We start from the raw sequence: 24796 nt of genomic DNA, 5'->3' as shown, positions 1-24796 counted from the left end.
TGCTGAAAGTTTGCATTTGTTTAAAAAAAAAAATTGTCAGTGAATCTTATTTGCATAATTATATTTAAAATATATTACCATATATAAATGGTGTGTTTCCTAAAAATAAGATGAAGTACAGCATCCAAACATAATGAAAGATAAAGTTTTGCGCACTTTTCTAAAAATCTGTCCAAGCTTGAAAGCCAAAAGCAGAGGCAGATTAAGATTTATTGGGGCCTTGAATACAAAAGAATTTGCCCCCTACCCCCTCACCGCACCTATCTCACCATGGGATGCCACCCACTGCTCCTCCTCTTCCCCCTCACCCCCCCCCACCCGAAAGGCCTGGGGGGGGAAGAGGGGGAGCAGGGCCACAGTTCCCACACTGGTGGGCCCCCCTATTTCTACCCAGGTTCTGGCACTCCTGTGGGGGCCCCCAAATTGGCCAGGGCCCCTGGCCATGGGCCCCATGGGGCTATGTGATGATCCGCTACTGGCCAAGAGTAAGTTTAATCATCACTAACAGAGAGTCACACTGACACTTCTGTCACCCTTAAATGTTATTTTCAGACTAAGAGCAAGATTATAAAGCTGTGGTCTTGTTGCACACCCTCCAGCTCTCTTTCAAGTTAATGGCAAATCTTCCACTGACCTTCAGGCAGTCAGATGGTTTATTAGATCTGCAAGGATTGGGTTTCTCCAACAAGTCAGCATTTCATTAGCCCAATTTTCAACTAATTCTTAACTGACCTTTTGCATATTCACCTTGGTTTCTCAGAGTGTTGCAGATATACTGTGGGGTGGAGAATCCCTTGTGAACTTTTGTATATGAAAAATAATTTTCTCTTCCATTGACAAGCCATGCTAGTGATTAGGTTACATTGTTGAGCTCCATTTCTGCATAGAAAAAGAGTAGAGAGTTATATATTTATTTTAATAAATAATATTTATGTTTGCAACAGTCCTGTTATGTGCTATACAATGGTCACCAGAGCCCTGGTTCCTTAGTTCCCTGGTTCTTAAAGAAAATGTTGATATGTCTGTAATTTCACATTACTCAAATACAGTTTGGTCCTTAGTATTAGATTTCAGCTAACAGGCAAAACCCGTTTTACTAGCACTTTCTCTTTGTTTCAGTTTTGATTTGGAGTTTTTTTGTTTCAAAGTGGCCAAAAAAATACCCAACAACCAACACTCTTTGGAAGGAACTGTGGTGAGCTTCTCAATAAGTAGATTGTCATAATGAGGAATACTTGTCTGATTCACTATATGTTATCCATAAAATATTCACCTTGGTCTCAGGTGCAATCTACCGATTTTGAATATGGTATAAATGTTTTTGTGGATTTTGGGGGGTAAAGGACAAAATTGGGTTTGTAATGAAAATTAAATAGTAACTCTAATTATGTCATTATTGCAATCATTTCATAACATGGTATTGTACAGTTTCACTTAATCCCATGGGTGTGGATATAAATACAGGGCACTGATAATGCCTTATAGCTGATTCTGGAAGCATGAGTAACAAGGCTTTTCTGTTAAGATCATCTCACTATTCAGCACAAGGACACCTTATTTCAATTCTTACCCTCTAACACCTTGGGCTGTGATCTTTTCAGATCTCATAAACTAAGCTGTACTGGGAAGAGATACCGTCAAGGAAAATCTAAATTGTACTGATGATTCAGTCTTAGCAATCAGTTCCCTTCCCTTCAAGTCAGTATGAAGCAATGTCCTAACATAATGTTATTGGACACTGCATTGTTTGACATGCCATCTTTTGGGTGAGCCTTAAAAGTGAGGTCTGGACTATCTTCCGTCATTAAAGACCCCAAGGCATTTTTTTGCAGAGTAGGGGTATTAAATCTCTGTTTTAGCTATATTCTCAATTGACTAATTACATTCCAAATACCAAAAATTTGCTCTGTAATTTTATCGAAGAATTTGTTATTCATTTCTTCACTTGAAACAGATGTGAATTATTGACGGAACAGAACAGCAATCATTTTCCATCCCAGAAGCCAGGAGAATAAACCACAGCTATACAGTCTGCAAAGGGCTTTGTGATGCTACTGATTATTATTATTATTAAATATAAATATGGAACATTTTAATCAATATGTGCACAAGAAATCTTTCTAGCATGTCTAGTAAATTCCTTGGTTTTTACTGAGAAAATAAATATGGCAAATGCAAACTGGCAGACTTTTTTTTAAAAAAATCAGACCCAACATTTCTTAAGATCAAATTCTTTGGACTATTTTCCTTGTAGCCCACTTCATATACAGAGACTGTTAATTGGGGATTTTTCTAGGAAGAGATTACATTTAATTTTTTTTTCTCAGAAATGTAGTTGGAAGAAACGTTCTTGAAATTTACAATACCAGGCTTCTTATATTTTTTTTTCTCTGAATTTGAAGAGACTTTTTATAATCCTGCCTCCCCTTTTTTTAAGCCTTTCTAGCTATGTAATGTCTAGTAATTTTAGCCAACCAACTAATCTGTGAGAATCAATAAAGTTCTGATATTGCAGCCAAAGCAACCAAGTACCCTGGGCCTTGAAAAAAAAATCACACTTAAAATCTCTTTCTTCTATCTTTTTGCAGTATTTTTACAAAAGATTAAACTAACCCTCTGCTAATAACAAATGCCTACATTAGTATCTTTATTGGTTAAATAAAAGTGAAATCCAGAGAGTTCAGGGCTGTGTCCAGTTCTTGCAGCCAGTTTTGGTTTTTTAAATTATTTAATCTGATGTGATTTTCTGAAATTAAATAGACAGTTTACAGAATAATTTTCAACTGGATATACCCTCTTAATTTACAAAAACTGTGTGAGGCACAATGGATTACTGATGACTCTCAAGGATCCCGTTCAATGGGGTTATCTCCATTTCCCAATATTGGCCGTGATCCTCTCCCAGTGGTCTTCGTTGTCCACTGTCTTGCACCCCGGATAATTACCTACACCTGTGCAAAATGTCTGCAAAATGCTATCATTCTGACTTGGTTATCTTTTGCACCCACATTGCACGTACAGTAAATGACTAAACAAAGAGCAAGGCACTGGAGAAACAGACCTCTGAAGTTAATGGTAAAACTCAGATTGATTTCAGTGGTGCAGGTTCATCCTCCTAAGAGAACTGTGGGGCAGATCATGAGGTTAGGTTCCCTCCTGTGTCTTTGAGGTGCAGCACAGAACTTGCAGCCCAGTGGAAAGGAGGGCTAAGCTGGCTTTTGTCCTCCAGTGTCAACACTGGGAGCTTAAGTTACAGAATCTTTTCAAGGCTGCCCTGAGGGCTGCAGCATTCCACAGTGCTGCATGCTGCAGACTCCCTTCTGATATACCTCTCTCATCCCAGCACACCTCATATGCCAGGGCTTGTCAGCTGGTCCTCAGAGGGCAGCTTTGCAGCTCTCTTCCACAATACCTGCGCATGGGAATCCTCCCACTTCCAGAACCAGGGCTTTTAGACCTCCTTGATGCCACTCTGGCCCTCTTGCCCCTCATAAAGGGATTGGCATGTTGATGAGAATTTCACACACATAGCCTCTGATCGATCTATCTATCTACCTATCTATCGTACATGAATCTCCTTCTCCTCCTACAGAAACGATGGGGTAGTGGCACACCACTGTTTCCTTAAACCCCTGGTTTCAGAGGCCTGTGAATCCATACTTGGTGGGATAGTAAGTAGAGTGTAGGCCTAAGGGCTCAGATCATCCCCCTGGGCCCCAATGACATTTCTTGGGACATGCCAGAACCTGTATTACATTGCTATTGCCCACCCTCCACAGTGAGGATATCTCCCTTTAAGATGAGACTGAGGTCAGCTGTAGCGAGGGGTTGTACCTGGCAGCATGGCTCCAGTGAACTTGGGTTCTTGTGCTCCTACCTTCATAGTGATCTCATAGATTTCAGGGTATTGGGGGGTTGTTTGCAAGACGGTTGCTTTCTCATGCATAAAGGGAAATCCCCATCCCAATGGAAAAATGCAGAGGCTATTCTGCAAGGGAAAATTGTGGAATTTGTTTCCTTCTGTATGGTTTGGTATCACCCATATGGGTGGAGTTTAGCTCTGTATTCAAACTGAACATCATTTGAAAGGATTTTTCTCAGGTATAGGTAGCACACGTATAAAAATTGTTTCTTTTTTTCCTGTCTCTCTCTCTTTCTTTGGTCTATAATATTCTCATCTTTTTTTTCCCACTCTTAGTAAAGTTATTAATAAACTGGGAATCTTAGCTATGCTCTTATTGAGTTTACTGACCCTGAACCAAAACAGGAGTGGTACTAAAGACTGTATCTTTTTCCTGAGGTTCTGGTATTGTAATTACACTTATGTTACCAGCCAAATCAGGATGCCTTGCTGCAGTGGAAATGCACGTTTGATTTTTATTTTACAATCAATACAGCCATAGCACACTTACAGGGATTTCAACTTCTTTTTCTTGATCCAATTTGCAGCGATGCCTTGGTATAGGCACTCACCATTATACACATATCACCTGTCTACCTTGCTGTGAAGACTGCTGGGTTTAGTGCTGGTGTGCACAACTATATGGGGGGAGAAAACGCTGATATCAGTGTGGAAATAAAATCCTTCCTGTGCCCATCTTTCTTTAAGGAAAAGTTGACTGAAGCACTCAGGAAAACTGAGACATAATTGCAAGCTAATGGAACCTTTTCGTAATGGCTGTGGTGCACAGAGAAAACTGCACAAATCCCATTAACATTATTGTGACAACAGAAAAAAAAATGATGCATTCTAGATATTAAATATGGCAGCGATCCACAGAGTTAATTGATTACTGTGAGTGAGATTAAAAATGTAACTAATATAATTTGATTAGAAGTGCTGGATGCCAACCTCATCGTATTTCTTGTGAAGCTACAGGCAGCATGGTACACTGTGAGATGGTATGCTGTCGTGCTCAGCTCTTGCAGAAAGCAACGCTATCGGCGCTTCAAGGAGAACAAAGCCTCCAGCGAACTGTGCAGCAAGACTTGGCTAGGAGCAGCCCTATTCAATCAGAAAGTTAAAAACAGGGACTTGCATTTCAAAACCCTGGGAAGGCAGCAAAATGGAGGGATTGGCCAGTCAGTCACCTTTTTTCCTATTTGTGTAATGGGATTGGAGTCTTGTGCTATCCTATTACATAAATAGTTGTTGTGAGAGGTCTAGCTGATATTCTAGAAGACTTTTAACTGGTTTAAAAAATCCCAACCCTTCTGTTTGTGAGGGGGAATCAAGCTGTTGAAACTTTCAAACCCCAAGCTCAAGCCAAAAAAAAAAAAAAAAAAGCTGCCGAATCCCCTGCTGTGCATAAATGATGATGGTTGCCCCTGTCCAAATGCAATCTCTTCAGCCCTGGTTTTATTGCAGTATTTTCCTCAACAGGATTTTAATTGCTTCATACTTTACAGTGCATGAACTCGTGGCTGTACGATCTAGATGCTTCAAGCCAACTGAACCTTGCCCTCAGTAAATGCATAGTATGAGACAAAGACAGCACTGAAACTTACTGTCTTATTCACTTGGGATGAAGTTTTAAAAAAAGAAAGGAAAAGTCGTATGGGGGGAATAAATAAATAGTTCACTCAGTGAACTTAAGAAGAAAATTAAATTCAGATTTCATTTTGTTACTACGGAAGGTATGGGTTTTTTTAATACTCTGTTGCCTATAGCAGGAGGTAAGAAAAGGTAGCATAGTTAAAAAGAATGACGTACTAGATTGATATAAAGTCCTAATGGCACCTTAGAGGCAAACTCAGGAATAATTTTTATATATCTGTAAGAAATGTTCATGTAAGAAAAAAATTAATTACTCACCCACCTAACTTAATGCAAACTCATATGTTCCACCTATGTGAAAATATACAAAAGGGAAGAATACTGCCAAATCCACACAGTATCTGAGAGGAGGCTAGCTCTTTTGCATAATTTCCATGGAAATATTTAACCAGTGCTAGTGCAACTGGGCAGGAGACACAATCTGAAATCTACGTTTACATATGACAGTCATGAAAGTATACCAGAAATCCAATGGATCTGTGACTATAAGTGGCTATCCATTCTCCCTCTCTGTGGCTTCCCACATAAGGTTATGTCTACACTGGCAAATTTGGGATCTGTGATTTATTTACCCTGTTATACCTGCATTGGTGGTGCAGACTGTAGCATAGACAGGACTGAGACATTTTTTTTGTTGTCAGCTCTTGTTGCAGAAGCTCCAGAGAACAACCATGTTTTCTTTCTGGATATGTCATCAGGGTATATTCCACCAAGAACCTCAGAATAAGTAATATGGATGATTGAATGAGCAAAAATTATATAACGTGTTAGTAAGTCAGTCAGTTGCTCAAGTTAATAGCTGCCTCCTGCCACCAAAAGAACTCAGAAATAATGTTTTCACAAAGATAACAAGCTTTCAACAATGCTTTCAGTGCATTAAGCACAAATCTGTTCTTCCACGTCAAACATTCATGTCTTTCTGTGCCTCCCTTTTTTCCCTAGAACAAATATATTTAATAGGGTAATACAGTACAATCACCTGTTGCATTTTTATGTTTCTCTTTAAACAGATCAGTGCATATTGATGCAGCAAAAATACTTAGCTCTTATAAAGCACTCTCAAACCCTTTACAACCTCTGCTACTGGCTAGTTTAGGCAGCTGCTCCCTGCTTAGCGTGCTGCTTTTGTTGTTCCTATTCTCAGGGGCTTATCTCTCCCCATGCACTGTATAGCTAGCCTACGCACCTAACTCATGTTTTGTGGCTTCCACGGGGTGGCCAGGCACTTAAAAATTATGCTGAGCATTGCAGACTATGTCACTTGTGGCTCTAGGCCCATATGATTATTTAGATATCTTTGTAAGTGTATGAAAAATAATGTATTGCATTATGTCCAGTATAGTTACTCATCATCCAGATTATACTTATAACTCAGTTTTAATATAGTTAATGCCATTGGGTACTTCTACACTGCAGCTTGGAGAGTGCTTTCCAGTGCAGATAAACAGACACACACTTTAGTGTGCTAAAAATAGCAGTGTATCTGGGGTAGCATGGGCAGCTGCCTCCTTCCAGGCATACAGATGCCTATCTCCTGTCTTAAGTCCCAGAGTGATTCACAAACCAGGGAAGATACAAGTTTGGCTGCCTAAGTCGCATGCAGGACCTGAAGAAAGCACACACAGTACAACTCTGAGGTCTAATGATTGCTGCTTCTCCTCTCATTTCCTGTCTCTGTGATGCACACTAAGGCATACACCAAAAATCACATACAGAATATGACCATGATGCCCCACTCTTAATACCGACTATTTATTTTTATTACAGCAGCTTAGTTGACTCCTACTCTTGGAACATTGTAAACTTCCTGCCCCCTTGGCAGTATGTTCTTTGGCTATTTTTCAGGTTCACTCCTCACTGTACACATAGTAGGTGAATTCAGGCTCTCAGTTTGGAATGAGGCTGCTGATCAAACAGTTCTTGAAGGGCTTGTTTGCCACAGATCATGAATGGCCTAAATTTAGCTTTAGCTTTGCACAAAAGCTTCTTCTCTCACATCCTCTGCTGTTGGGCTATGAGACAAACACAATGAGAATCCTCAACTACCAAGATGCATAAAGTCAATTCACTATTAGTAAAAAGATGGAAACACTGGTGCTGAAGATCACTAAGAACTGGTAGTTGATCTTTGGTATGGAGTGCCAAATAGGAATTGAAGAATCTGAATTGAAGAATTTGGGAGATATTGAAATAGGTTTAAGCCACACCCCTCTCACAAAGTTAGGCACCAAAATCGAGGCTGGAGGATGGGGCCTATCTCTGCCTGGGCTCCACACCTGGGAACCCCTCTCCTGGAGTCAGGCACCTTAGGCTCCTAAGTTGTTCCTTGCAAGAACAGCAGTGGCACATGCCTAACTTCACACAAAACAACTGGGGGAGAGAGGAGGAGGATGAGTGCCCTAACCACTGGACTATCAGGTGACTGTCACACTGAGTATGTCTACACAGAAAAAAACAAAAACCTGTGACAGTGAGCCTCAGAGCTTGGGTCAACTGACTTAGGCTCACACTATGGGGCTAAAAATAGCTGTGCAGATGTTCCCACTCAGGCTGTAGCTTGTGCTGTGAAACCTGGCAAGGCAGGAGGGTCTTAGAGCCTAGGCTCAGCCTGGGTGGGAATGTCTGAGGCTATTTTTAGCCCTGTAGTGGTCAATTGACCTAGACTCTGAGACTCTCTGTTGCGTGTTTTTTTTTTCCCCAGTGTAGACATACCCTGTCTCTAACCCAGGGTACATCTAATGATTTGTAGAAGGTGGAACTGCTTTAACAGAAGAAACTAAGAAAGCCCCACTTCAGAATATCCCATAGCCCAATGGTTTCGGGCATTCACCTGAGACGTGGGAAGCCCTTGTTCAAATCCCTTTGCCTCATCAGGCAGAGGGGAGAACTGAACTGCAGGTGTCCCACATCCTGAACGAGTACCTTACCCAGGCTAAACATTACAGAGGAAGTGGCTGCCTTTGAGCATGCCTCTTGAACTGGGACCTACCAATCTTAACTAGGTTTGAGAATTCCTCTGGAACTTAGGTATGACATAGGTGTCTGGATACCTGCTTCCAGCAGCAAGGCAGGAAGTTAGGCGCTTTGGCATCTATTACAGCAAATATTTAAGAGCTATGTAAATTAGGGTTCCTACAGTGTTAGATGGCAGCTGTGGACTGCCATGTTGCCTCAATCTGGGCTTTAGGCTCGTAAATCCCTCTGTGGAACTGAGCCATAGTGCCCTTCAAGATCTCAAAGAGTTTTTTATAAAATTTAGGCCTGATCCTGAGTTCCCTACTCAGGCAAATTCCCATTTGGCTTCAGTGGGAACTTTCACTGCGCAAATGTCTCAGGAGCTCAGGGTTAGGTCTTAACTGAGTCTCACACCAACCCATGAGATAGGTAACTAATGTTATACTTAGCACATTTAGTAAAAGACTTTATCAAACCTGCCCATTTAAACCATGCATAACCATAGCGTGTTGGTGTGTTGAAATGTTCCCAAAATATTTTAATGCCATTTTGTGAAAATTTACACACCAGTGAGGAGGAGGTGTGTGTCAAGCAATACAAACCATTTGAAGCCCTCTGGTTACAATACACATCCATCCTGGCTTTCCTCAACAGCGAAGTGTCCTTGGCCTAATTGTGAGAGCATCAGAGGAAGGGAATACCCATAGGCATTCCTCTTTCAAGTCAGAAAAGTTGAGATTGGATACCTGGATTATTTGGGAGAATGCTGCATTACAGGCAGGTACACTTCATTAATAAGAGGGCCTGTAAAGGGAGGGGAGGCTGCTGTCGCATTGAAGCCATTTCTGTGTTCCCAGGAGATTAGAGAGGCTACTTGGCTAGTTCTGGCAATCAAACACATAGAAATCAATAGTCTATTTTATTTAGTTGAGTACCTATCCCAGAGGTATGGGCAGTCTTATTCTGAGTTAGAATTCCTCTTTTTTTTGGTAAGAAAGCCAAGGAATTAGGCCTCTCTGAGAAGAAGTTGATTATGTCAATGTCTTTGTTGATTTGTGTTCTTCAGAGGAGCCTCTGGTGATTTGTGGTAGGAGGATGGACCTGGAGTCTACTGTGGTGGGTTTAAAATGAATCAAAATTCAGAAAGTTGGTCCTGAGTTGTGAGCCTTCTGGCAAATCTGATCTGAGTAATGAAACTTGCCTGGTTTCAGATATTATTACAAACATTTAACATGACCTTAATCGCTAGCCAAATTGCCAGTTTAAGTTAAAACTATGACAGGGAAACAATTGCCTAAGAGTTACTAATTATTTTTCCAACTATTCAGCATATCTTTAGAAAGTGTCAAGAATAATTTAGTCTGTGTAAAGAATAACATTGTTACACTGTATGTAGGCTGTACTACCTATGCTTGAATATTGAAACCCGAGAAATCGCACATTATGATCAATTTACATTCCCATTTCACAGCATCCAGAAAATACTGATCCACTTCACATTTTGACACACATGAGGAATCATGAAGATATGAAACATTATCTACTGAACAATTCAAATTAATTCAAACCTAATTCTTCAGGTTCTTACTCATATAAGTCATCTCATCATAATTTATTATTTGTAACAAGAGTTTGAAATCTAATAAATCCTTAAAAGTGTGGGGGGAGTTCAAAAATATTCAGCCAACACTATTGAAAATTATTATTTGTATTGTGGGAGCCTATGGGAGCCCATCATTGACCAGAAGCTCACTGCGCTAGCCCCTGTACAAACACAAAACACAAAAGCATATTGAAAGCTCCTTGGGGTGTGAATAAGTAAGAAAATCCAATATATCCAATATATATATCCAATATCCAAACCCTATATGTCCAGTTTGTATGAAAAAAGATCAAGGACAATGAGAAAGATATTTGTTTGAGTTTGTCAGTGTTTTTAAATGATGTGTCAGCCGTGGTTTGGTCTAATCAATAAGGCATGTTAACAAAATGGTTTGGAATATATAATGGGGTCTGTTTGGCCTTCATGGCTCCCTCCTGGGGACCCAGCAGTCCTACTACACCCTGCCCCAAGAAGCAGCAAGCTGAGAGGAAAAGAGCAGCAAAAGCGGGTCCTCCAAGCTTGTCTATAGAGGACTCTCCAGAGCAGCCTTTTGGAAACCACGGAGACATAAGAATGGTCATATTGGGTCAGCCCAATGGTCTGTCTAGCCAGTGGCTGCTGCCAGATGCTTTAGAGGGAAGGAACAGAACAAGGCAATTATCAAGCAATCCATCCCCTGTTGTGCAATCCCAGTTTCTGGTAATCAGAGCATGATGTTGTATCCCTGACCATTATAGCTAATAGCCATTGATGGACCTATCGTCCATGAACTTACCTATTTTTTTTCAACCCAGTTATAATTTTGGCCTTCACAACATCCCCTGGAAATGAGTTCCATAGGTTGAGTGTGCATTGTGTGTATTTTGTTTGTTTTAAGCTTGCTGTCTATTAATTTCATTGTGACCCCTTGTTCTTGTGTTATGTGAAGGAGTAAATAACACTTCTTTATTCACTTTTTCCACACAATTTATGATTTTATAGACCTCTATTTTATTCCTCCTTAGTTGTCTCTTTTCCAAGCTGAATAGTTCCAGTCTTTTTAATCGCTCCTCATATGGAAGCTGTTCCATACCCTTTATCATTTTTTCTGCCATTCTCTGTACTTTGTCCAATTCTAATATATCTTATTTAAGATAGAGCAATCAGAACTGTATGCAATATTTAAGGTGTGGACATACCTGGTCCTCCAAAGACTAGAGAAGATAGCAACAGCCAATCAGGGCCCTGCTGGCCCAGATAAAAGGAGCTGCCTGGCCTTAGCAGTTCAATTCCTAGCTGGGACCCGAGGAGTGAAGGAGGGTTATCCTCTCTGGCCAAAGGAGCTCAGCAATTAGAAAGAGCTTATGACTGACTGAACTTACATAGCTGGGATTGCAGAGAGAAGAACTTGAGGATGCTGGCTGAAATAGGGTTGGAAATAAAAGGGTCCAGTAGGAAGAGACCCAGGGAAATAGCAGCGAAGGATTGAAGTACACAGTACATAGCTGCTGTTTATGGGGTCCTGGTTTAGAACCCAGAGAAGTGGGCGTGCCTGGGTTCCCATATCAGCCACAAGTAAAGTGGCATAAACACCAAGAACGGGACAGAGACTATTTGGGAGCCTGAACAAATGGCTGAATTTAAAGTCAGGGATGAAGTCCTTAGTGAGGGCAAATAAACTCTTTATTTACTGGACTCTTTAATATCTCAGAAGGGATTGATTTGGATTTTCTGACTTGGCCGGAGGGCCAAACCATTGAAGAAAGACCCTCCAAGGTTGGCAGGCAGCCTGCAAGGGGCACCAGGTATGAGAAGAGGATTGTGGTATTGCACCCTGTGCCTCAGAGTCACTCAAGTACACATAATCTGTTGGCTTTTGCCTTCCATATAATTATCCATATTTACAGATCTTTTTTTGTCAGGGTAAGTGGTTGCTTATACTTCATTTCTGCATTGTAAAAATATCTCTTTAGTTGCTGTGTAGTTAATTATGTTGAATTATTAACACCCTGGGATCTACTGCAGCTGATCTGCAGGTGATAAGTTCTACAGTGTCAGTATATATGTATCCAAAACTCAAATGAAATACAAATAATTATGAAGTGTAAAGTCTAATAAGTCTTCTGCTAACTGATACAGAAAACCAGTATCTTCTCTCTAATAAAAAGAGAGTCGGAGCCATCCATTTTTTTACTCCTGATTAACTGCTCTTATTTATGAACATCTCTGGAAATACACCAGCAGTTCATTCGGCTTAGCACTCCACACATGGGTGTTATTTGACAGAAATGTTTGTGATGTAGTTGTGGTTAGGGCAAAGAAGAAGAGGTTCATAACTATTTTATTTCTAACAAAGAAAAAAGCATTAAATTAAAGTGGAATGATCAGAAATCTAAGGGAAGTAATGAAGAACCCACTCAGTAGATTTCTGTTTTCTGGCAATCGTGATATAAACCAGAAAGTATTCACAAAAAATACAGTTTTGGAAAAAATGCAGATTTTTTTTTATTCCCAAACTGAGTTGTTAATTTGCTCTTCCATGTGCACTATAGACTGTAGGTTGCTATGGTGATGATTTTGCCTGCACTAACTTGACATTATCCATGCTGAAAGAGCTTAACTAGAGACTGTAGCTGATGTAAATGTTATAACTATAGTGTATTTGACCTTTGACTGTTTTATCAGTGTCTCTTGTTTTCTCTTTTACAGTACAAATAATGAGAATTTAATTTGAAATACCGCCACTGAGTTGATGTTGGAACAATGGTAGTCAAAAGAGACAATGAAACAATATAGAAGGTTAAGAGAGGAAATATATATAATTATGCAGCCAGACCTACCAGCATTGATAAAGCTTTCAAATTCATTAACAACCTCACCGCTGACAGAAATAATTTTATGAGGGCCCATGTCACTACCAGACTTCAAGTTATATGAGCATATAACTCTCTATTTCAGTCCATCTTAAATTTATACTATAATATATCATGTATCCTATTACATTTAAAATGATATGTTTGTTAAATATCTAGAAATGAACACATATATAAAAACAAGCATCTGTGAGCCAAGGTAAAGGGTGAAACCTGAAAAGCCAATCAGCTAAGGGTCTACATCAGCATTCGCCTACGCAGACATTGGCAAAAGAAGCAGATTTTCCAGATGCCACACATCTGGCAGCCCTGTCATACCTTTCTGCATATCTGGGAGGTTGGTGGAGGAGGGAGAGAGAAATTCCATTGGTACAGTGGGCTGGGAGACAGGAGATAACAGGAATTTTGGCTTCATTTCTTCAACTAACTGGTGTTAATATTTCTGCACACTTCACTACCGTTATTAGTGACCAAGGCTTCATACTCCTACCCTAACAGGTAGTCAACTATCATTCCTTCTATTTTACATAACTGAGAGGTTGCCCTCAGGCAGCGTTGGGAGTGCAGCCACACTCTCTCATATGACAGAACTAAGCCTCATCCACTTTACTAGAGTATCTTTCCAAATGAATATTCGAAATCTGTGCATTGACTATGCTGTCTGTAACCACTAGCCTAAGTGCTTGACCGTACTGGGCTCCCAGAACTAGGAACAGAACTCAGGAATCCTTATATCCAATATTCCACTGCTGTCTCTGAGTTCCAATTGAAGTCATTAGGAAATGCAGATGATCTGCACTTCTGTAAATAAGGCACAAACCCAAAGGGGAGCAGTGCCAGTACCGTTGTCTGTGCTAATGTGGAGTGAATACCTCCAGTGGATGAGCTCCAGATAATCTGTTCCTCTATACTTAGTAAATGATGATGCAAACCACAGAAATAAATAAGGGAGGAAAAATGCCCTGGCAGTTATTCATCACCTCTTCCCTGCAGCACACCCCTCCCTGCCCCCTCCCCCCCCTGAATTGAGCAGGGGAGATCTACACAAAGGCACGCTGAGGGCATGAGGTAGAGACCTTTATGCATTCAGAGATATTTCTACAATTTTGACTGGACTTTCTCTGCCTTGTGCAGATTGGCTGTTTGCTCCAACCCTGCCTCTCCCCCTCCTTTTCCTAGTTCCTCCTCTTCCCTAGCACTCTCCCACCTCAGCTTCACTGCACACCTGCCTCTCTTACCCTCTTCTGCCAGGCCCTGTCCTCCTCCCCTTCCATGTCTCCTCTCCCTTCACTTTTCTTTCTTTAGCTTATCCCGCCTGACTAAACCCACCCCCAAAAACCCCTCACGTGATGCTTGCCACCGTCACATTGGTTACTCTGCTTGTATTATATCCCTTTCCCCATCCTGCATCTGTCTTGCCTATTTGATTGTGAGCGTTATGGGTAGGGACCATCTACTACTCTGTGTGCATGTGTGTGTGTGAGAGAGAGAGAGTATAGTGCCTATCACACCATGGCCCCATTCTTAGTTTGTCCCGAGGCACTACTGTACTAAATATGATTAATGGAAGTGAACATCTTAAAACTGGGGAACAGATCATTTAAAGGGTGGAATTTCCAGACCTCTGCAGTCACCATCCTCCTGCTCCCACCACCAATAAATAGCTGATCAGAGTTGGACAAACTCACTTAACTTATGTTAGGGTCCCTGTATTTGTGAGCCTGCCTATATCTCTAAAAGACACAGTAAGAAATTGACTACCACTAAAGTACCTCTTTTGGGGTTTTGTATGTGATTTTTTTAAACTAATTTTTTCTGTCATATTAATTATGGACTGAATTAGAATACTATCCCCTTTTGCTACAGTATGAGTCCTGTCTTGAAATCCTTACACAGACCAAATACCCATTGACTGCACTGGGAGTTTGGTGTGAGTAAGGCTTTCAGGATTGGGTCCAATATGGATAACACATCCTAAGCAGAAACATGATTCTTTTAAAACTGAACTATAAAGACAGCAAATGTGAGAGATGTGTGTTTTGTTTTCTTTTTTCCTCTCTAGGTGCCTGAACCTGTCTACAATTTCACCGGCTGTATGCAAGTCCTAGAAATCAATAATCTGGGACCTCTCACCTTCTCTAATGCTGTGGGCAGAAACAATATTGACAGCTGCAGGTAAACTACCTTCGGTGCCTTTTCAAATCAAAAGAAACTGATGATGTTGATTTTTTTCCCCTGAAAAAATGTTTCCATTTTAGATTATTTCCAAACTGCTTGCATGAAAAAAATTAAATATATTTTGTTTTCTGTCATACTCCACAAACTTTTTTTTTTAATTTATGGAGGCTATTTTTTGCAGAATAGTCCAATTAAGTTTGACAGCTTATTTACATTGTGTTCTGCCTAGTGGCAGCTCGGACATATTATATTAAACTAGACAACATAAGATAGAATACAGGTGCAGCCAGAGTAAAATGTTGCTATGTATTTCTTCGCACCATGTTAGCATTTTCATTAATCTTGTAACTGAAACACTTGAGTGGTGGTGATATATACAAAGCACATGGGATTGTGAAAAATAGTGGAAGACAATACCTCTGGACACTAAAAATACTTTGACTTCACTTTTACATATTCATATTACTTACTGTTGGCTATACATTGATTCAGATAGTGAGCCAAATTCAGAGGTGGTGCTGTAAATTTGGTTCCTTTACTGTAATTATGACTTCCTTTACACTCAGACTTTCTCAGAATTATTTATATCTACATCTCTGATGCATAAGGGAGTCTGAGCTTTCCACTGGAGGAGAAGAAAGTGTAAGGTGGTGTACGGTTTTTAGGTGGTCAGGGAGTCTGAGTTAATGTAAGGGGATCTTATTTATACCATTTTATGCCTGGCCTCTAAATGTGGAGAATTTTCAGTAAGTGGTTAAAAACTCAGTCCTAGATTTACAAGATAGCTTTGTTAGGACTTTAGTGTGCTTCTGTGTTGAACTAAACTGTGTAGCAGGAAAACAGTGTTGTTTATTGAATGGAGAACTGGGCTGGGATTCAGGAGAGTGCGTTCTATTCCAAATTCTTCCACTAGCCTAATGGATGACCTTGTGCACTTACGTCTCTATGTCACCTCCATTTCCCCATCTTGGAATAATGCTTTGAGATCTGTGGATGAAACATAATATATAACAGATCTCATTATTTATGATTTTGAGCAGTAGATTACTGTCACCAGAGATCTAATACATGCCTTCAAACCATATAATACCACTGTATCCTGTTGCCTAATTTAATGTAAAAAATCCAGATTGATGCCATGGTAAGCAAACCTCTGTTCTCCTATAGAATCCCATTTACTTCACTGACATAGTTTCTAATATGTGAAAATGTTTAATAAGGACAGTTTATATAATAATTCATTTAGGAACCACCAGGCCTATGAGACGCATAAGGCCAATGAGGCTCAAAAAGTCTATTTTGTCTAGCTTTTGTACAGTTTTATGAGTGGGAAGGAGAAGACTACTCTGTTTTACATTTAAACTCCGTTATTTTCATTACAGGTCTCTCGCAGAAAATCCCAAAGCAACAAAATTATGCCCTTTAAATATAGTGGTCAAAGTTTGCAAAAAATAGCTTTCTTTGCCCTGTGGAACTGATACTTCCATGGTTATTTATTCCTTTAGCAAAGCAATGAGCTTGATGCTCTACAGCTTCCAAAATAAAGATGGTTCCTGCCTCAAAGTGATTACAATGTAAGGGACCGATTCTTGCAAACACTTGCTGTATATATCACTAGTTATGTGAGTAAAGTTACACACGTGCATAAAGTGTAGCAGGATTAGTCCAAAAGATAGTCACACATGTAACAGGACATTGGGAAACAGAGAGATGGAAAGAAACAGAATTTTTTCTTAAACAAAACCAGAGTTAATATACAAAGTTTTTCAGTGTTCTTTGTTTTTTTTTAAAAAAAAAAACTTAGTAACATTGTACAGTAATGTTATGTATCCATGTATTATAAAATCACTAAATTATACATATATTTTCAATTACTTAAAATCATGTAGTCTGTAAATCTCTGTTAAGAAGGTGTCAGTGTATTCGTATGACATTTTAAAAAAAATGTTTTGCATTCAGAAGATGAAAATATTTTTCTTTTGTTTTTATCTTCTGAATTTGTTCAAATCCCTTTTCCTCCTCAGAAAGAGGGGAAATTGAACTGGGACCTCCTACATCTCACACGATGTTCCCTAACCACTCGGCTAAAGTTTATAATGGAGATCTCTTCCTTTTCTGTCTCTCAAGATGTGTTTGTACAGCAGCACAATTCACACCTGCTTTGACCATGTGGAGTGGTATACAATATACACTTGGCTCAACAGATTTCATTGAAAATATCTAACATTGTATTTAAAAATGAGGTAGGTGTACATCTAAATAATAGGGCAGTGAAGCAATTAAAAAATTAATCACAATTAATCGCATGATTAATCACATGCTTAATAGAGTAAAATTTTAATTGCACTGTTAAACAATAATAGAAGACCATTAATTTAAATATTTTGGATGTTTTCTACATTTTCAAATATATTAATTTCAATTACAACACAGAATACAAAGTGTACAGTGCTCACTTTATATTTATTTTGTATTACAAGTATTTGCACTGTAAAAAACAAAAGAAATAGTATTTTTCAATTCACCTAATACAAGATGTAGTGCAATCTCTATCATGAAAGTTAAACTTACAAATGTAGAATTACATACAAAAAAACTGCATTCAAAAATAAAACAAGGTAAACTTTTAGAGCCTGCAAGTCCACTCAGTCCTATTTCTTGTTCAGCCAATCGCTCAGACAAATAGGTTTGTTTACATTTTCAGGTGATAATGCTGCCTGCTTCTTGCTTAAAATATCACCTGAAAGTGAGAATAGGCATTCTTATTGCACTGTTATAGTCGGCATCGCAAGATATTTACGTGCCAGGTGCGCTAAAGATTCATATGTCCCTTTATGCTTCAACCACCATTATTCTAGGGGACATGTGTCCATGCTGATGATGGGTTCTGCTCAATAACCATCCAAGTGCAGACTTTTCATTTTCATTATCTGAGTCAGATGCCGCCAGCAGAAGGTTGATTTTCTTATTTGGTGGTTCAGGTTCTGTTACCTGTTAGTTTCCGCATCAGACTGTTGCTCTTTTAAGATTTCTGAAAGCATGCTCAACACCTCATCCCTCTCAGATTTTGGAAGGCATTTCAGATTCTTAAACCTTGGGTCGAGTGCTGTAGCTATCTTTAGAAATCTCACATTGGTACCTTCTTTGCGTTTTGTGAAATCTGCAGTGAAAGTGTTCTTAAAATGAACAACATGTGCTGGGTCATCATCTGAGACTGCTGTAACATGAAATGTATGGCAGAATGTGGGTAAGACAGAGGAGGAGACATACAATTCTCTCCCAAGGAGTTCAGTCACAAATTTAATTAGTGCATTATTTTTTTAACGAGCATCTTCAGCATGGAAGCATATCCTCTGGAATGGTGGCCGAAGCATGATGGGGCATATGAATGTTTAGCATATCTGACATGTAAATACCTTGCAATGTCAGCTACAAAAGTGCCATGCAAATACCTGTTCTCACTTTCTGGTGACACTGTAAACAAGAAGAGGGCAGCATTACCTCCTGTAAATGTAAACAAACTTGTTTTTCTTAGCGATTGGCTGAACATGAAGTAGGTCTGAGTGGACTTGTAGGCTCTGAAGTTTTACATTGTTTTGTTTTTGAGTGCAGTTATGTAACAAAACAAAATGTACATTTGTAAGTTGCACTTTCACAGTAAAGGGATTACACTACAGTACTCGTATGAGGTGAATTGAAAAATACTGTATTTTTGTTTATCATGTTTACAGTGAAAATATTTGTAATCAGAAAGAATATACACTTTGATTTCAGTTACAACACAGAATACAATATGCATGAAAATGTAGAAAAACATCCAAAATATTTAATACATTTCAATTGGTATTCTATTGTTTAACCATGTGATTAAAATTGCGATTAATCACAATTTAATTTTTTGGAGTTAATCGCGTGAGTTAGTTGCGATGAATTGACAGGCCTAGTAAATAACATTATTCATTCCTTCAGTTATTTGTGCCTTTTGTTAATTGTGCCCCACTTGCCCTTATTTCAATTATGATATTATTCTGCAGTGGTGGTTCATATCACTGTAGTAACATTATTGCAAGCTATTCTTGCCAGTGTTATAGGATAATATTTTTTTTTCACAGGAAAGCCCTTTCTCTCCTCCAGACGATCATATCTATTCCAGTCACATTCAGTATATTTCTTTTCTATGCCATCATTTTCCTTCCAGACCTTGTACCTATTTCCAGATCTCTTCCCTTTTCTACCCACCCCTGCTTTCAGACTTATCCATGTTCAAATTCCTGTACTCTTCTGTTCTTGCCTAATGAGCTGGGGCTTCCTGGTTTTTAACAGCCTCAGTAGTATGAATTTACTTCCTAATCGTGGTACATGATTGCGGCCAAAAAGAGCCATGATCAAAAACCTTTTAAAAGAAACGGGTTTGTGTATGAATTTTAAACTCATGAATATTTAACAGCTTTCGAATTTACTCAAATGTGTTCTGCCATGTCTACAACTAGGATCTATTTGAATTTTAAAAAACCAAAAGGGCGAACTAATATGTGCACAGAATTTCGTGAGCCTTCAAAAACAAACTTCTAATACAGTTCATTAGCCTTTCCAAGACTACTGACACCACCTCTTCAAGACTTTCAGTACCTTTTAAAGGACGTCATATACTTTTGCCTGTTTATATCCACTACCAATACAATTTAATTCATGGTTTAAAAGATTTGAGAATTTAATATGATTAAATCTGGGTTCAGATACTGTGAAGGTCAGAAGGTCTGTAATACAGCATATGTGAAATGAAATAAGAGTTTTGTTTTTTTTAAATAGTACATAAATTGGAGCTATGGCTATTATTTTTTCTTTCTGCTATCTAAAGTCCCTGAAAGGTATTGAGCAAAATTATGAGAATTGTTTTAGTATAGTAGAATGAGGAGTGATGGGATTTAACTGAGAAACATAAAATATAGAGGAAGTAACTTCCTAATAATAATATTAGACTATAATAGTCTTCCAAGGGAGAAAACTCAACTATTTGAGGTGTTTAAAAATAAACAGACCAATCATTAGAAACCATAGGGAACAATCCTGCACATGACTGAGCTAATTAGATTATATAAGAGAGTGATCACCATCAAGAGGTCTGCATTTACCAAGTTACCACACTGTGCAATCTGATATATCACGGTGTTTCTGTGTAATTATAAGAGTTTATCTTCAAGGCACTCAATGGCCTCAGCCTATGATCTCTAAAAGATTCCTTGCTATTCCAAGATCAGGACTGTGGTTGGCATCTCTGTTCCTCTGGCACAATGGAACTTCTACCACAAGGGTAAAAATAGTCTGTGGAGTGGACTCAGCTTTCTTGAAGGCTGGTCCCAGAGCGTGGAACAAGTCTCCCCTAGGAATTAAGAACTACCACAAAGCTGACCGCCTTCTCAAGTACAAGAAGCACTGCTTCAGCCTTGCCTTCTCTAATGTAAACACATAGCAGTTATGGACCTGTTTATATTAAATGAAATAAAAACTACTACATGGTGCATACTTTTTCCTTCTTGCTGTATCTGACACAAGCAGGCAAAAGGATGTTTGTTGCATATGATGTTTTTACTCTGAATACGCAAAGCTGCATGTTTTGAACATGTTAAAGACTTGTGTGCATTTTTATTACAATTATAATGGTAGAGTCATAATACTTATTTTGTGGCAAGGCAGTGTCTGTATATTTTCCCCACATTGCCCCACCACTGTATCACAGCCCTTACCTGGAGAAGAACTATTCTGAAAGATGATAGGAGAGTTCATGATAATTCAGATCCTTAGCTTTTCTGCTGATAATGCCAACAAGAGTTACCTGTTAGTGCTGAATGTGATGGGCATGCTTGACCACTAGAAATTGGCCCTCCTTCCTTTAGTTAATATATACCAGGGTAAGATTTCAGCTAGAAGCCTAGAAGGGAGAAGGTCTCTATCCCATTAGAAGTCCTCTCAGTATCCAGTTCAGATTCCAGTTAGGGTTTGATAGCTGTATATCAATTTGTATTCCATTGGCCTGGAACAGTGAACCGTGGCCAGTGGGAGCTGTGATCCACCAAACCTGCAGACACTGCAGGTAAACAAACCATCCCGACCCACCAGTGGATTTCCCTGATGGGCCACGTGCCAAAGGTTGCCAGTCCCTGGTCTAGATAATACTTAGTCCTGCCATGAATGCAGGGGACTGGACTAGATAACCTCTCAAGGTCCCTTCCAGTCCTATGATACTATGGATAATTTGAATAGATAGTCTTCAGTGGTCCACTGGTACTATATATCAATTCAGAAGTGAGTTGAGGATAAAAAAGTAAAAATAATTTTTAGTTCCTCTATTCCACCACAAGTCAGATACTTGTGCTACATTAATATGATGTAAAGGTGCTGTAGTGTTTCAGAAAGTGTTACTGTAATAGATTTGCTGGAAAAATGATTACAATTTACAGGTGGAGTTTAGATGACAGATGTGAGATGAAGCTTTAAGCCCTAGTATGAAAGGCTGGTATTTTCTGTAGCACACTTTTAGTCAGTGTTCTGGAGCAAGGACAGTTTTATTCTCTAGGCTGGATTTATCACATATAGTTGGTATTCTCTGGTTCCAAATACATACACACACACTGTATATGAAACTTATAAAGTTATAAACTTATAAAGATTTTTCTTTTTAAAAAAATCCTGAACTGCTTTGAAAGTTGATTGGGAGCCAACAAAAATATGGGTAATGAAGTTACTTCCATTAGAAATGGACTTATGTGTGTAATGATGGATGCCAGTGTGGAAGGGTGATTTCATGGAAACACAGAGAATCTAGTAAGCTGCATCCTTAGCTTCTGCTTACAGAAAAGAATAATTTATTTTAAAGATTTTATTCTGGGTCGAATTTAACTTAAACTATGTTCTCCTGCCTAAATTGAGCTTTATCTTAGCAAAGTCTGTGGTTGCCATTTGCATTCTGAATTAATGCCATGAGTTTCTTTGCTGGTAAAGGACTGATGGTTTCTTTAATACTTAGAAATTCCTGAATAAATTGCTATCATCTAAAAGACAACCTTATTGGAGTTATCTATCCAGCTGGTGAATCTCTACAAGTCCTCAATAAGCTCTGAGTTCCTCCTCTTAGAGGTTTTTAAGGCCCAGCTTGACAAAGCCTTGGCTGGGATGGTTTAGTTCAAGTTGGTCCTGATTTGAGCAGGGGATTGAACTAGATGACCTCCTGAGGTCTCTTCCAACCCTAATATTCTATGATTCTATTATTCTTTCCCCACAATCATCTAGTAGACTTCAAGTTCCCAATCCCTCCCCATGTCCACCACTAGCCCCTTCCCTCCCCGTGGTCTTCCAATACATGTAACATCAGTTCCTCCTACCATCCTTAAGACTCTTCAGTAGCCCTCTAGCAAAGCTAGTAAGTCCTCGCTCCCTCACAACTGGTCCTCACAACTCCTTCTCTGAAATGCTTCTTACCACTGAAGAACACAAAACATTGAACTCTCATGTCATGCTTTCATTGACTATATGCCCCAGAATGCATTGAGCCAGTTTCGAGGAGAAAAGCTTGGGACAACTGGTTAAATAGGTACAGTGTGTTCAACATCTGGATGATGCAAAGTTCTGTAACAGGTTTAAGTATTATTATTTATTATTTTTGGCCATATTAGGAGTCAATGAGAGGCATACATTGGACGAGAGAGCATCCTTATCAGAATCAATCCAAGCCTGAGGGAAAAAAGAGGTTAAAGAATCTTAAGAATCAGTCTAATCCTTTGCCTGTTCCTGAAGTGGACATCCCTGACCCGGCCCCAAATCTAAGTCTAGTTTTTCACATAAATCTTTAGCTGGAGGTATAAAGTTACAACTACAATTAATTCAAGAGTCATTAATTAAAGTCAAGAGAAAAGGCATCCAGAATATGTAAAAGGGATAATATTCATACTTTGGGGTGTATTCTCATCTTTGTGCCTGGGGATTTACACATGTATTTTCCATTGTAGGTTATGTGCTTAAATCCTCAAACAGCAAGAAAAGAATATATAGGACTCTCTGACACTGCAGTAGAAAATGCTTAAATGAATAACAGTGTTTCCACTTAGTTTTTATTCATTTAACCATTTTTCAGCATTTTCTATGATTTACAAACAAATTGGATTAGAATGTTCCTGAAGCCTAACACTGTAACTTAAGTTGCGGAAATACAGTTCATGTATACCTTTCAGACATGGCCATAATGCCTGATGACATGTTAACTGCAATCTGTGTAATTACAGTATCAATCCTAGTAACAAGTATTTGTATTTGCATTCTTATGCAATTTTGCTTCTGGTTTTACCTCTTTTATCTTAAGCCTCTTGTTCTTTCCCCCTTGTTAACCTTTTCTGTGTATTCTTAATTGCCCTCTGTTCCTTTTCCACAGCCTCTTATTCCTTTTATACTTTTATCCTCTGTTTGATTTATCCTCTTTTGATTTCTCTCACCTTTTATTACACTTGTTTACAATGTATTCCTTTCTATTGTGGCTCCAGTTTCTTTTGTGTGTGTGTGTGTGTGTACACATGCACACTCTTGGTTGTCTTATTACCCTTTTTCCCTTTGACATTCCTGTTCAAGTGATAGATTTACAGTCATGTAGACTTCAGTGTTAAAAAAGGTGTCAGAGCTAATCATCCCTACTGTTTTAAATCTTCAGAATCATTCTACATTGTTGTTTAAATCCTTTAATACAATCTTTATAAAATGTTTTGAGGAAATTGTTTGTGATTAATCAAATCCCCAGGCTAAAAATATATAGGTGATATAATGTGTGTTTGTAAATAATACAAATGTCTGCTTATATATAAACAGCTGTCCCTGATTAGAATACCACAAAACTAAAATGAATCTCTCTTCTTCATGCTCTTCAATTCTGTAGCTCTGTGCAACTGCAACATGGTTCTGAATTTTAAAACAACTAGTTTAGATAAAAATGCACAATTTTCCTTTCTGTCTCCTTAAGTATTCCAGATGTACTGTAGGTATGTAATGGTGGTGCAAATGTTCTTGTGGGTGTACTGATGGATGGAAAAGTACAAGGCAGGTTTTGTGTTTAAGGCTTCAGAACTGTGGTCAGTTACGTAGAAAGCTCCCATAATGCCAAATTAAGAAGTCCTTCCTCAGCTTTTACTCAGTCCTGATTCATAGAATTTAATGGGAATATTGTCTGAGAAAGGATTTACTAAATCCTAATGACTAGATTTCCTGGCTAGTATTTCTTCCATGCAGACCCCACTTCCTTGGAGGAGAGGATTGGTCACCTACCTCTCTGGTTACAGTCCTTTTATTCCCTGAACCTACAGACCCCCTTCTGTGAATAAGGGAGAGCCTGCTGCAAATATATATTTTTCCTTTCCAACTCTTGATCCTCTTCCTTCCCCTCCCACCGGGGAAAAAAACTCTTCCACTGGCCACTCTGCAGTAGGGAAATTCCTCTTAAATGAGGATCCTCTGGGCACTGGTGATTAGGGGGAAACTCTCATATAGAAATGAGGGAGGAACTCAATTCCCTGTCTGTAAAGGGCATTAATAATACTTCCTTTGTCTGTCTAGGCTTCTGTCAGTCACGCATCTTTGTAACTTTATACACAAGTAGTCCCACTGAGCTCATGT

At 39.0% G+C, this 24796-nt stretch overlaps 1 protein-coding gene across 1 annotated transcript in view; it reads left to right on the top strand.

The window, feature by feature from the left end:
- Nucleotides 1–24796, top strand: part of LOC141984480 (protein eyes shut homolog) — a 461568-nt gene that overhangs the window by 225480 nt on the left and 211292 nt on the right. Inside the window, exon 7 of the mRNA XM_074947560.1 lies at nt 15030–15142. Within this exon, the coding sequence (XP_074803661.1) occupies nt 15030–15142 (113 nt within the window). The remainder of the gene's footprint in view (nt 1–15029; nt 15143–24796) is intronic.

This window comes from Natator depressus, chromosome 3, assembly GCF_965152275.1.
Source record: "Natator depressus isolate rNatDep1 chromosome 3, rNatDep2.hap1, whole genome shotgun sequence".
NCBI classification, from domain to species: Eukaryota; Metazoa; Chordata; order Testudines; family Cheloniidae; genus Natator; species Natator depressus.
Note: the sequence above shows the minus strand (reverse complement) of the source record. Positions and strands in the feature narration are given on the sequence as shown.